Source organism: Aplidium turbinatum, chromosome 15 (assembly GCF_918807975.1).
Source record: "Aplidium turbinatum chromosome 15, kaAplTurb1.1, whole genome shotgun sequence".
Lineage (NCBI taxonomy): Eukaryota > Metazoa > Chordata > Ascidiacea > Aplousobranchia > Polyclinidae > Aplidium > Aplidium turbinatum.
In genome coordinates, this window is record NC_137486.1 from 1501694 (window position 1) to 1516888 (window position 15195).

Here is a 15195-nt window from a genome sequence, read left to right on the forward strand (position 1 = left end):
AAAACTAGGGCTGCTTCTTACTCAGAATACCAAATTTCAGCTTTGTAAATGGTTTAAATCAAAAGTTGTGAAGAACCAAAGTCCAAACATGGAGGAAAATTAACATGCAAACACATTTACAAGTTTTGCATTCACGAGAAAGTCAAATTCCAGTACTGTAGCCTACAAGACAACCAGTCATTTTAGGTTGAATGTTATTTGCTTCCTTTGTACAATGTGCTGTAATTGTTTATGTCATTTACGATACAACAAGTGCAATTGGCTAACTTAAAAGCTAATGTTGACGTTTTACTCATTGCTTGAAATGGATATTAAGAGGGGTTAAACATCACTGCATCTCACCCCTTAATAGTTGCGGAACAAAGTTGAAACTCAGAAGATGAGTTTCTTATGAAAATCTCTTTAAGATGAAAAATTTTTTTTTTAAAAACAGTGTCTGACGGGGTCATTTTTTCATCACAAGATGGCGTATTTTAGCAAAATTTGCTGCTGGTCCATATTTTGACGTGAAATAACTTTTTTATGAATGCAGTGTTTCCTTCCAAATTCAATGTAGTTGTAATCCAGTAGGAGGGGAGCCTCCAGGATAAAATTGAGAGCAATGCTATGTTTTGTTTGGAAGCTACAGCTTTTTTAATATGGTCCAAAATTTGTCTTTGCATCAAAATGGGGACACTTTGGGCCTCCATATTTTCAAAATGCTTTGAGACAATATAATTTTGAAACTGGATTCATGTAATTTACCTACAAGTGTCTCATTTTGCCAGAAATGAAGTAGATTAAATTTGCAATGAGAGATATAATTATGCTTGTTTAAAAATGGCCGAAAATGACCAAGCGCTCATCAGCGCAGGGGTGTACCCAATTTAAGAATGTCATAATTTGAGAAGTACAATAGATTTTGAGCTAAAATTTTCAAATTTTAGCTCAATTCGGAGAGGGTCAAACTGGAGGGTCCAGGACGTTTGGCATGGAATGACCCTTTTGCATGTTTTTCAGAACTTCTGATGATCCGTATAGGTGAAACAGGCTGGTAATGATTCAGATAGTAATAACTATATTTGACTATACAATAGTATATTTATATTGTCATAATTTTGGTCCATTGATTTCAATTACCTTCTTGAGTTTTTTACATACAGTTTGGTGAGCTTTATAAGTATGTCAAATTTAAACTAAATGCTACATAATGCATTAGATTACTTAATTTCTATAACCTTGACATGAGATAATAGAAATGTTTTTATTTGTATCTGGCTGTTTCGATGAATACAGCTGCCACGCATTGTCGCTTTCTTGGTAATCCAAATTTCAATAAACCTTAACAAAGCAAAAACTAACAAAATTGCAACAAAATACAAATAAGTTGCTGATAAACTAACCAACAAGGGAATATTGAGCTGTGTGATGTTTAAGTCCAGGTCACAGCACGACTTCTTCCGTTGGAACACCAGAGTGTGATTATACTTATACATCACAGTGTCGTTGGTAAAGAAAGCAACATTCTCTCTGGGCTGGTACAGTCTGAAAACAACATCACTGGTTGGTGACCTCAATATTTATGCAAGGAAATACATTATCAGTTTTGCTTACTACTCTATAGCATGCATATAACCTAGTGGCACTTGTTTACCTGTAAGTGAATGGACCTATCTCTTTCACAGTTGGCTTTCCTCCCTGGGAAACATTGTCAGGATTGGTCACATTAAACATCCAGTACTGCATATATATCGGCGGAGCCGGGGTCATCCACTGAGAAAAGACTGGTGAGTCCAAACCGAGAACTAATTGCTGCAACACAAGCAACCACTAAGGGATGTAGAATAATTTATCATCAATAAGCTCTAGCAAAACCAATTCAAGCAGTGTCTTAAACATCAATCAAATAACTTAGAGCTTCTTCTTCACCGTGTGTCACACGGCCGTAGCCCAGAACATCACGCAAGCTCTTGCTCTATCGTTGAGCTCGGCCAAATCCTGTGCAGAGCACCTTGCTTTTAGATCAAGGCATTCGAGTAGATGTTGCATTGTTTGCTCCTGTCCGCATTTACAACTTGTCCTCCCCATGGAATACCCCCAGTGTCTCATCAAAGTTTTACACCTGCCAATGCCACTTCTTAAGCGGTTGAGGCATCGCCAATACTTCCACGGTTCACGCTTTCCGGGAGGAAGGCCCTCCACGGGTGAGAGTTCCATATTTGCCAATTCCTCCTGTTCCTCCTGCTATAGTGGAATCAGCACATTGGCGACGACATCGTCTTAACCTAATGGGACAACTGAGGCAAGGAAACTTTTTCTTGACTTTAGAAAATCTTGTAAAACACTTATATCAACGACCAATCAATCCATCCTGGTACAAGAAGCTTCCTATACGCTGACAATTTGTGTATAATAACGCAACACAAACATTTCACTTCCACGGAGATGGAGAGAGTACTCAATGCTCTGGATGGGTTGACAACATATTACACAGACAACCACCTGCGTGCCAACCCCAATATAACCCAAGTCTGCGCATTCCACCTTAGATCCCGGGATGCATCACCCCAACTAAATATTTCCTGGAATGGAACCAAACTGGCACACTGTAACTTAGAGCTGATAATAATAAGCAAATGGTAACAAATACGTAGGTGTCATAACATGTAGGGTAGGTGATCAGAATGTATTTATTGTTCAATATACCATGTAAAGGTGTTTTTACGTCCCTCATTCAAACCTTTCAGTTACGCAAACAGTAAATATGGCATCATATCAGTTTGTTGATGCTTGTTACTTGAAAATCTATTTTAACGACTATTAGATAAATAACTGTGAGCAAACAGACTTAACTAAAAAAATCAGCAGTGACTTGAAAATCAAATGAAATTCAAACATTACTTTATCCATCTGTGAATCTATGACTTCATCAGCAACTTTCAATCCAAGAAGTAAGCCTCCAGTCAAAGCCAGTAAAGCTCCAACAACACCAGTTGCTATGTGGCAGGTTGTGGTACGGCAACATGCCATCATAATTGCTTGTCTGAAACAATAAACAGGTCTTGACAGATTCAAAAGCACTTGATGCAAAAGCCTGATGGTCTTAAAAAAATCATACGTACATATAGAAATCATGGGCGCCTAAGCCGTGGGGGCGTAGGTGCCAGACCCCCACGCATATTTCTGCATGGGGACAACTTTTTATGAGCCGTATTGGTGCATAAAACAATAGATGAACCAGCGATCGGCAGCGGGAAAACATTTTTTAAATGCAAACCGCAACAGCTTGGTGATAAATAATCACTAGAGCGAGTAGCGATGCTACAATCCCACATAGCAAAAATCTACCATTTTGCGTCGATTCAATGTCATCAGATGTTGAATGCACCCAAATACAACGGTTCTGCGTCAATTTAAAGCCGATCATTCAAAGCGGTATATTCAAAGCCGATAATTTATTTACGATAAAGACAATAACCCTAATCCTAACACTAACCTTAACCCAGGGATCTCTGAAGAACAGAGATTTTTTCTTCAGAGATCCCTGCCTTAAAATTTCGTTGTTGAATCATCTGCTTTGAATTGTAGTGATACCAAAAACAACATAATTTGTTGCGTAGACGCAGCGTGCGTTTAGCTTTATGCGCTTGCAAACAGACTCTATCTCGATGTTTAACGCTTTCGAAAGTCGAAACCTCAGCAGTGAATTGCCGCGGCAGTGAAAAACCCCTGCTGTGAATAGTCACGGCAGTGAATCGTTTGCTGTGAAAACGAAGTCTCGGCCCGACATAACCAACGCAACAACAGACTCGCGCAAACTGCATGGCGCACACACAACCGTTGCCATAGAAACAAGATTAAGGGAGGGAATATGAGTAAACGCTTTTGTTGCATCTGCAACACGAAAACGGGTATTTTACAGCAAGTTGAAAGCAGGTCAGTCATAAGTTGCAATATTTATTACGTCATCCATCTGAGTGACATTTTGCTGAATTTACGTTGCTGTTGATGAAACACGCTTTCGCCTCCACGGCCAAAAAAAATAGTTAGGCGCCTATGATAGAAATGAATTAATTTTGAAAACAGAAGGGTCATTATTCCATGCCAAGCGTCCTAGACCTATCAGTTTGACCCTCTTCGATTTTGCTCAAACTTGGTCAAAATGTTATTTGGCATGATTTAGCCATGAATTACAAATTTTAGCTCAGTATCTATTATAGTTTTGGAAATATGATGTTTTAAAGTTTTAGGTAACGCCTAAACTTTTTCGCATTCGTTTTTTTGGACCATTTTCAATTAACCATATCTTTTTCTCCGAAGGTTATATAAAGTTTATTTTTTGGTAAAATGATTCACTTTTAGCTATATTACATCATTGCATTGTCAAAATGCAATTAATTTGCAGCATAATGGAGTAATCAAGCCTCAAAGTAGCTCTTTTCTTAGCTCTTTTCTTCACCAAATACAAATTTTGTGCCATATTTGGAAGTCTGTAACTTTTTTATGAAAAGTAGGATGGTTATTATATTTATCATGTATGCTCTTTCCCTACCAGGCAACAACTTCACCAAGTTTGATAAGTAATATTATATTTATTAAAAAGTTACAATGCATCAAAATATGGACCTCAAGCAAAAAAGCCAAAATAACGCCATTTTGTGGCATAAAAATACCCCCGCAACAAAGTGTTTACAAAATAATCTTTTTAACCATTTGAAGAACATTACCTAAGGAACTTGTGTACAAAGTTTTGACTTTGTCACTCAACCATTTAAGCGGTTGAAGTGAAAGAGCAAAAAATAACTGTAGAGACAAAACTATTGCTCTGAGCCATTTGGAACTGTTTTTATTGAATTCAGTGCCCCTGAAAACCCCCAAATAGCAATTTTCTCCACTCTTCTACCATGTATATAAGAAACATACTTAAAAATCACTCATGCGTAACCAGGATTTGCCCCTCGTGTGGCCAGATTGCAATCCTCAATATCTCGAGAACCAAAGGCCATAGAATGCTAATTTTTTTTTAAAAGAGTTGTCTCAATGAGCTCTATCTAAACACAATATATCATAAAATTCTGGAACCATGGGTGTACTAATACCACGGCCCCCAACTTACCTCTTAATAGTTGAGTGACAAAATCAAAACTTTGCACACAAGTTCCTTAGGTAATGTTCTTCAACAGGTTAAAAAGATTATTTTGTAAACACTTTGTTACGGGGGTATTTTTATACCACAAGATGGCGTTATTTTGACTTTTTTTGCTTGAGGTGCATATTTTGATGCATTGTAACTTTCTAATAAATATAATGTTACTTATCAAACTTGGTGAAGTTGTTGCCTGGTAGGGAAAGAGCATACATGATAAATATAATAACCATCCTACTTTTCATAAAAAAGTTACAGACTTCCAAATATGGCACAAAATTTGTTTTTGATGAAGAAAAGAGCTACTTTGAGGCTTGATTACTCGACTATGCTGCACATTAATTGCATTTTGACAAGACAATCATGTAATGTGGCTAAAAGTGAGTCATTTTACCAAAAATGAACTTTATATAATCTTCGGAGCAAATAATGTGGTTAATTGAAAATGGTCCAAAAAACCGAATGCGGAAAAGTTTAAGGGGTACCGGTACCTAAAACTTTAAAGCAGTCATATTTCCAAAACTACAATAGATATTGAGCTAAAATTTGTAATGCATGGCTAAATCATGCCAAATAACATTTTGACCAAGTTTGAGCAAAATCGAAGAGGGTCAAACTGGGATCTTTATGATTTTCAGGACGTTTGGCATGGAATGACCCAGTAGTGACTTGCATTAATAAAACAAACAAAATTGTTGACGTGGATGGAAACAAAAAGCGGTGTGGTGCAATAAAGCAATAAACATAAACGTTACGTGCAAATATCAGCAACTGGGACCAAATGCTCAGTAAAACTATTTTATTGATTTTTGTCGCCATATTGCTACTTGGCTCTCTGTTGAAATGTAGCAATTAATTTATGATTAATCAAATTAATCGTGAAGCACCAATGTATGATACAATAGCGATAATACGTTCGTCGTTCATCACAGTCACTGCTAAATACATTAGCACGTAAAGTTTGTGAGATAGATAATATATTATTCTAAAATAATCCATGCTAGACGCAGCAAGTCAAAAATACACTAGCCTACCAGTTATATATATATATCTATTTTAAACCAACCCAACACTTTTGCCAACAATTGCAAATCAAATACTTAAAGCTTGCCCTTGCTCAATTCGATATGCAATGAAATCATTTGTTTACCAACAGCTGTTTCTTGATGACACAGCAGCAAATATTATTTAAGAAAGCAAACAGTGTCATAGCATTCAAATATTATGCAACAAATCAATATGATTAGAAGAAATTGACGTCACATGCAAACATTGCCTGAGCTTGTGGTTGCAATAAAAAGCGAAAAACTGAAAAAGTTGAATCTATCAATGTACCAAGCTTCATCTTGCAAGACATGTTGTATAGGGCACATGACATCTTTGTCTGAATAATCTGGCATAACGCTATTGTTGGTGTCTAATTTACCGCAACGTACAGTCGTACATCTCACCACAAGACGGGTTAGTCCAAAATATATTTTCTATTGAGCACATCTTGTCTTCTTCAACTCTATTTTAATGACGAAAAAATACCCAGTAATTTTGAACAATGACAATGAATTTGTAAGTTACAAAAAAGGCAATAGAATCAATTGCAGCAACTACAGTCCAATAAACTCTTCAGTTCACCAACTTCTAGCTTTGGAACAAATTATAGAAAAATGTACTGAATTCAACAATTACGTTCATATGATCTTTGTTGACTTCAAAAAAGTCTTTGACACAATTGACAGAATTAATTTACCCCACATATAGCAACTTTTGGATAAAACTTTCATCAACAAATACACATCTACTTTTTAAACTGTGCCACTGTCTGCAGTTATGGACACTCTTTGGTTTACGCCGATTGAGAACTTTGCTGGAGACGCCTTGCTGTTGCAATGCGCATAGATCACTGCTTGTACTTGTAGTTTGAGCACTTTAGCAAGGTTGGCAAAAGTACTAATTTAGTTGCCTCTTTAGGGACCATAAATTGGAAAACACCCTGTGGGGTTTATAGCTCCATGGTTATATTCAGTATACCACTGGCACTGTACAGTGTACATACTACACCAGTGGTTCCCAACTGGAGTACCATTTTCAATACTCTGGCCCCTGGGGTGCGGCGAGCTATTTTTCACACTCATTTACCTAAAATTAGTAGCATCCAACTCAGCCAGACGACTGAATGCACAAGTTTCACTGACTGAGACAAGACATTGCGAAAATTACTTCTGTAACCTACAAAACAACCACAACCAGTCCGCTACACGAAGAATAACAAAACGCATTAATTAATTAGACAAAATCAAAATTACAACGCTAGAACAGCTGTTTTTGTAAATCAATGAACCAAGTTTTGCCCATGCGAAATTACTACAAATACATTACCAGGGCATAAAAGATAGTGATGATTTCTTGATGTTTGATCTACCTACCACAGTAGACACTTTGTACATTTTCAAGCGAACATCATATTATTAGCACTAAAATGCCATGGCTTTCCTTTGAAATGTAGATTGAGACCCTGAATCACGATGCTGTTACACTTGCTTATGTTTGGTCCTCCAGTGAATGAGCAGGTCGTCGCTAATGTCTTTACTTTTTTTTTTATTCGTGGATGTTTTTGTACCTCCGCAAACATTTCGAGTGTTTTCAATGACACTTCCCATGCTTTTTACGATGCTTTCAGGCGGACTACTGCAATATATTTGTGCAATATTGCTAAGAACATGTTCAGCTCCGAGGTACAAGTTGGAGGTCGTAATTACACAGTGATACAAATCAGTGTCGGAACTGCAATGTGTCACCAAACTACCATGACGGGGAATGTTAAGTAAATTACAATGATGGTTGACAGTGAATGAAAGACTTTAGTAATGTGATTCTTATGGTAAAAATTTCCCGCAAACTGACAAATTTCCCAGGAATCTCATTCCAGGATTTCCTATTTTTTCCAGGCCTGTATGTGATCTATCGCCAGAGCGAAATTAGTATTTTAGACCACTTCTGCTCACTAGAGTTGTATTTTTAGCTATTGCAATGTGTAAAATGTGAATTTACAGAGATATCATATAGACATTAGACAAGCATATTCTTTTAATTCCCTGTAAAATAAATAATAGCACAGACATAATTTTTATGAGTTTTATGCATATTATTTCGTTGAAACATACAAATTTTGCTAAGAAGTATGACATTAATTCAATAATTTTACTAAATGGCACCCCTGAAAATTTAAATGGGATGGTGACCTACATAAACACAAATTTTGGGCCAGCAAAGTTTCTTGGCTAGTGGAACATTCTCAGAAATCTACAAGTCAATAGTACAAAAAAAGTAAAAAGCAGGGTGGTTGTGTGCACTCTACCTGGCAACACTATTATTTAATGCAGACTTCTTTGAGAACTAGCTTTCGCATCCTGTAGTTATAGAAATCCCTGCAAAACATTGTTATTGCTCTAGACTTCGGAAGTAACTTACCAATAATGGTCTTTCAACGAAGTTAGCAGCTGAATTATAAAGTATTTCAATCTCAAAATAAAGCCAGTTTTTTTACTTAAATGATCTGCAGCATGACAAATTTTGGCTTACTTGTAACTAAAACCAGGCAAATCTAAATGAAAATGTTAAAGCTAACTCAAGTACAAAAACACAACATGTTTACATTAACTTAACATAATGTTGAATCAATGTAAGATTACAGAGTGTACAGTGTACACTACAGACCAGTGAATTAGCATCACAGATCAAGTATGAGCAGCATTGGTACCAAATGCACTGAGTTAATCTAAACATGCACAAAAATTCAACAAAACTCTGAAGCTACAACATAAGCATATAGAACATAACAAGTGATTTGAACAAATTGCATTTACAACAAAATAGTTGAATATTCAAACAAATCTACAGCAGAAGCAAAGACACTTTATTTCATAGTGCTTCAGTTCAATCAAATATCGTTTTTAGATGAATGTTTTTTGAGTCATGACATGTAACATAAATAAACATCAATAAGGTGCACACAATATTGCAGCACAACCAAACCTAAAAAGCTATTGGTCAGAAAGGTGGTGTAAACCAGCCTGGTTAAGATTATATCAAAATTTCTGAAGGTAATTTTGAAAGTTTGTTATTTTGCAGGTTTGCTGAGCATACTTTAAAGCAGGGGTCACCAAAATTTTTCCTTTGAGGGCCGGATTGCTGCAAGATTAACAGCTGCGGGCCTGATGCAAATTGCGAAAAGATATACAACTATTTAGAATCTCCATTGACTTGAATTGAGCACAATAAATAACAAAGTCAGTGGAGGAATAGCAAAGTTATAGTGAAAATCGAAAGGTTGCTGGAAAAGTTATCCCCTGCCGTGATACACTACAGGGCATCGTGCTCTTAAAAAAACATTACATCTTTCCAAATTTGGCGTAGGCTGTCCCATTTGTGGTGGCCTAATGATAAACAGAAATGTCAGTCCTTTACAAAAAGTTTGGTAACTGTTTTCCTTAACAGTTTTAGTGCAGCTGTTATTTCCGCAGCACGTGGCGGGCCGGTTGCGGCCCGCTGTTTGGTGACCCCTGCTTTAAAGAAAACATTCTCCAAAATACGTTTTATCCAATTATGCTTGCAAGTCTTCTATATGCATAGGGCTGTCAGAGCATACTGGATTGCTCAGCTGGAAGCGACTTAAAACTCCTAGTTTTTCCAATGAAGTGTCTCTGTGAACAAGTTTTTTTATGATTTACATACATAAAATCAAAATAATACAATTGTTTCGATGCTGAAGATGATATTAAACATGCACCCTCAAACAACACAGTTCTCAGACAATTTTGAAATTAAGCAGTAGGATACCACTACTCACTTTGAGAAAAAATTAAGGTGATCCAGTAATATTCCGAGAAAAAAATATTTTATTGTTTAACTGCTTAAGAGATTTTGCAATAGGATAGCAATTTGTGATATGTAATTTTGTAATTGCAATGCAATTTTTGCAAAATTAGCTATGTCACTACAATAATGCCATGGTACGATGGATCTGTTCCAAGCGTCTGTCTGACTGAGAGACAATTGAAGAGCTGATTCCACACTCGGCATCCATCAGCTTGAAATGTCATGAGATGAAGGTGGCATTGATACTGATATGTATTCTTTTGTAACCGATAACAAAATATAATTGTTGAAGCAACTACAATTTTTTTCCAATTCATAGCTTACCAAACAACTACCAATGGGCCATGAATAGAAATATTGAATTGTATAAACTATATATATATTATACAGGTAACAGGGTCATCAACAATTAATGTTACAACTTCGAACAACTGTATTTAACACCAATATTTAGCCTGACAATGTCAATAAATTGAATACTTCTCAATTTTAAATTTTTAGGCCTAAATTTCATCATCATTTATCATTTTCAGCCTGTGAGAGCCCACTGCAGAGCGTAAGCCTTCCCCTTTTCATGCCAATTTACATGATAATGTGCTAGTTGGTACCAATTGGTTGTATTGCATTGTTTGTCAATGTCGTCCCTCCATCTTACTTTTGGTTTTTCTTTCTTTCTTTTGGTTTCTCGTGGTGTCCATGTTGTTAATTTTTTAGTCCATCTATTCTCCTGATATCTTGCTATATGACCTGCCCAGGACCATTTTAGTTTCTTGATTGTGCTTAATATATCGCATAATTTTGTTTGATTTCTGATTCATTCGGCAGTCTTTTTATTTCGCCACATGTTAAACCCATCATGATTCGTTCATGTGCTCTCTGCATAGTTCTTAGTTAAATTTTATAGGCCAATAAAAAAAAACTTGAATAAAAAAATAGCTATTGTAGAACTCATCAAATCGGGCAAGTCAAGGAGTGATATTTGCAAGGACTTAAAAATTAACATAATGTTGGTCTGGAGAACTCTCAAAAGACACAAAGAAACTGGAAATGTCAAAAATCGACTTGGTCAAGGTTGCCTTTGAAGAGCCAGAACTTCAAAATTGATAAAAGCAACTAGAGAAAGGGTGCAAAGAAATCCCAAGAGATCCATTCAAAAACTGGCAAGGGAGGCGAACGTGGCCTATGGAACCATGTTCAGTTGTTCACAGTTCTCAAGGATTTGAAGATGAGCCTATTCAAACGGGTCTGCTACTATTCACTGAGCCCGATTCGGTGAGTCCGATTCGGTGAGTCTGATTCGGTGAGTTCCTAACCTCTAACCCCTAATCCTAACCCCAAACCCTAAAACGGCAATGATAATTAGGCTACGGTACCCGATAATTTAAAAAAAAAATTAAAAAAATCCCCCGTTAAGGGATCGGACTCACCGAATCAGACTCACCGAAACGGGCCATTCCGTATTCAAACACATGAAGAAACAGTTGCTAAATCTAATACTATTGAGAAACGTTGCCATCGAGATACCATCCATAACTAGAATTCTGCTGTTTTGCATTGAAGGAGGCACGCTGCCAAACCTTGTGTTCAGCGATGAGAAGAAATTTGATGTCCAGCATCATTTTATTGGTCAAAATGATCTTGTTTGGGCAAGAGATGGTGACGTGGAACCCCAGGTAGTCACTCGGAGCCAAGTAGCGGCATCAGAGATGGTGTGGGCCACAGTCAACGAATTAGGAAGAAGTCTGGCTTTCAGCCTTGGAAATGAAGAATGGCCTCCTTCATCCCCAGACCTGGACCCCCTAGACTTTGCGGAATGGCCCATTTCGGCGAGTCCAATTCGGCTAGTCCGATTTGGTGAGTGCCCTATTCGGCGAGAGCCCTTTTTGGCGAGTTCCCTATTCGCAATTTTTTGAATTTTTTTTTTAAATTATCAGGTACCGTAGCATAATTATTCATATCATTGCCGTTTTAGGGTTAGGGGTTGGGATTAGGGTTAGAGGTTAGGGTTAGAGGTTAGGATTAGAGGTTAGGGTTAGAGGTTAGGGTCTTCTTTCAACGTTTAGCGACGTTAAAACGATGTAAAAGCGGCAATAACTAGGCTATGGTACCCGATAATTTTTAAAAAAATTCAAAAAATCGCTGAATAGGAAACTCGCCGAAAAGGGCTCTCGCCGAATAGGGCACTCGCCGAAAAGGGCTCTCGCCGAATAGGGCACTCGCCGAAAAGGGCACTCGCCGAATCGGACTCGCCGAATAGTAGCAGACCCTAGACTTTGGCAGCTGGTCTTACCTGGAGAGCAAGGTTTCGGCTAAACACCACCAAAGTTTGGAAGTGCTAAAGGCTAATCTGAAAAAAGAATGGAAAAAATACCTCAAAGAGTTATTCATGACTCTTGCAGGTCATTTTCGAAGCGTCTCCGACTTGTTATCGACGCAAATGGCGGACACATTGAGTAAAACTTGTTTTTCCTAATTATATATTTATTCATTTGACATAAATATTATATGCATATTTCTCAAAAATTGTCTACCATTTGATACATACCGTTGTTTGAAGTTGTAACGATAATTAATGATGACCCTGCAGTGTACTTTCATACAACTTGGGACTTCGAGGACATCTCTCACAGCACACAATGGGTAAAAGCAACAAAAGTTTGCCGACCACGATAAATAAGTTGACAAACTTGGGTCTACTGAAATTAGGTTCCAGTAAATTAACTACAAAGATCATGAATACTCCAATAAATGCATGAATAGTTTAATGTGCAACTGGTTTCATGATAATTCTTGCACAGTCCAAACACCATATTTATATTATTTAGTAAAAAAATTGAATGCAGTAATATTAACAACGACCTTTTAAAGTACATGTAGTTCAAACAGAAATAGAAAATGTTGGGTGGAAATTCAATGATCATGACAAAGTCCAATTTGAAATTCTTCTGTTGCAGATCGCGATTTCGGGTATTGAACCCTCTTCAGTACAACTTATTAACAGCATAGTATCAGTAAAATTTACAGCAGTTCACTTTAGAAAATGACTAAAAATGTTATGTGGTTGCTAAGGAACAAATTAGTCTACGAGCAGTAATAATGACAATTTCTATGCAAATTATGAAGGTTATTAGGTCATACAACCGACAGTTGCAACAATAAAAAGCACGAAAATATTAAACATTCAGGTTTGTTTGTTGTTAGAATTTAAATACTTCGCCTGAATGTTTAATATTTTCGTGCTTTTTATTATTGCAACTGTCAGTTGTATGACCTAATAACCTTCATAATTTGCATAGAAATTGTCATTATTACTGCTCGTAGACTAATTTGTTCCTTAGCAACCACATAACATTTTTAGTCATTTTCTAAAGTGAACTGCTGTAAATTTTACTGATACCGTACTATGCTGTTAATAAGTTGTACTGAAGAGGGTTCAATACCCGAAATCGCGATCTGCAACAGAAGAATTTCAAATTGGACTTTGTCATGATCATTGAATTTCCACCCAACATTTTCTATTTCTGTTTGAACTACATGTACTTTAAAAAGTCGTCGTTAATATTACTGCATTTAATTTTTTTCACTAAATCAGATGCTTTTGTATTTGCTTTACACGGATCCTCTATTGACTTTACGTTAATCAGGGTTTAAAGTGTCGAAATTCTCTTTTTTTTATTTATATTATTTCACTGTGTTTAATGGTAAAGACTTCTATAGCTAATGGATAAAAAATGCCATGTAATGTCTGGCAGCTCACACTACCATGACAGTTGCAAAAATTACTGGCAATGAAATAAACATCACACGATATTTACAGTTTTCACATTAGAAATATCTTAGCAGCTGATCATTCAAACACAGCAAGAAACTCACATCTTTCTCTAAACAAATATGCAAGGGCAAGAACTTTGCCTTATACAATAAATAATAGCCTATACAGAAAGTTCAAATCAGTATTTAAAATAAAACATTTGAGTTTTATTACATAGTAATAAAGCGTACACATAAAGATACCGTAGAGGTGCTCAAAACAAAAAGTCATATCGGTACACGTAGTTTGACAGGTATCACTACCATGCTCTATGAAGCAATTCATCAGTCCATAATACTTCATTTCTACCAAAACATTTTTGTTTTAGGTTTGTTCCAAGGTGAATTTGAAACAAAATAATTTGCATATTATTCCGAGTAATTTAATATTAGTTCAGCACTAAATTACCTCAAAATATATTTTTTTAATTAAATTCTTTGTGAAGAGTTTTCAACCAATAAAGAAATGTTTGCACTCCCCTACTGCTACTACAACGCAAACAACAATTACCGTACTTGGATAGATACCATAGGCGTCGAAATAGAGTGGGCAAATTATGTTTCGCCCACCCTGTTTTCATGACACTTATGAAGTGTTCGTTACAATTATTTCCGTTTTTGTTAAACGCTGAATTATCCAACCAACTGCAGTGCAACTTCTTGTTTTACGCTATGTCTCTCGCAAGATATCCGACAATACAAAGCAATTCCGCAACAACGCTGCGTTGAAAAAAAGGCGTTTGGGCACGATTTGACATCAAGCCAATACGCTGTAAAACCGCCGAACTCATCTCTCTCTCTCTTCGGACGTCGCACATTGAAAATCTGTCTAGAGCAGAAAGCCAAGACAATAAGAATCCGTGTGGCCTAGCTTTTTGTGGTAATCGAAATTGCGCTGACTCATTCAAACAGTTATTCGAAAGAAAGTATTGCGTTTTTAAACAGCAAAAAATAGTTTTTGAAAACTATAACATAATAATTCTTGATGTGTACACATGTACGTGTCCAAAACATTTGAGTTATTATGTTATTTTTTTGTGTGTAATACATTATGTTAAACCCGCTAAGATTACTTTGTTATGTGTGTCTATAGTTCAAGAAAGCAAACTCTCTACCAAAGCTTCAACATATGGTTTTGTATGTGGAAGATGTGTTTAAATTGTAAGTAACATCCAACAGACAGCTATGTATCAAGCAATTGTAAAAATCAAGAAAACAAATCTGTGTATCCTACATAAATCAGACAAGGATGAAGATTACAACACATTTCTGTGTGAAGACAACGTAATTAGAATGATAGTTAAGAAAACAGTTTCATGAAGAAACTAGGCCTGTTACTTAGAGGACATAAAATGTTAGGTACCAGTATACGATTTTCTGTAGTCCAG

The 15195-nt window shown here is 36.5% G+C and overlaps 1 protein-coding gene across 1 annotated transcript in view; it reads right to left on the minus strand.

The window, feature by feature from the left end:
- Positions 1 to 13194, minus strand: part of LOC145784197 (lysosome membrane protein 2-like) — an 87421-nt gene extending 74227 nt beyond the window's left edge. The window contains exons 1-4 of the mRNA XM_082595971.1: positions 8591 to 13194; positions 2881 to 3022; positions 1634 to 1791; positions 1383 to 1524 (exon numbers count right to left, since the gene is read on the minus strand). Of these exons, the coding sequence (XP_082452097.1) occupies positions 1383 to 1524; positions 1634 to 1791; positions 2881 to 3012 (432 nt within the window). The 5' untranslated portion in view covers positions 3013 to 3022; positions 8591 to 13194. The remainder of the gene's footprint in view (positions 1 to 1382; positions 1525 to 1633; positions 1792 to 2880; positions 3023 to 8590) is intronic.
- Positions 13195 to 15195: the final 2001 nt, after the last annotated feature.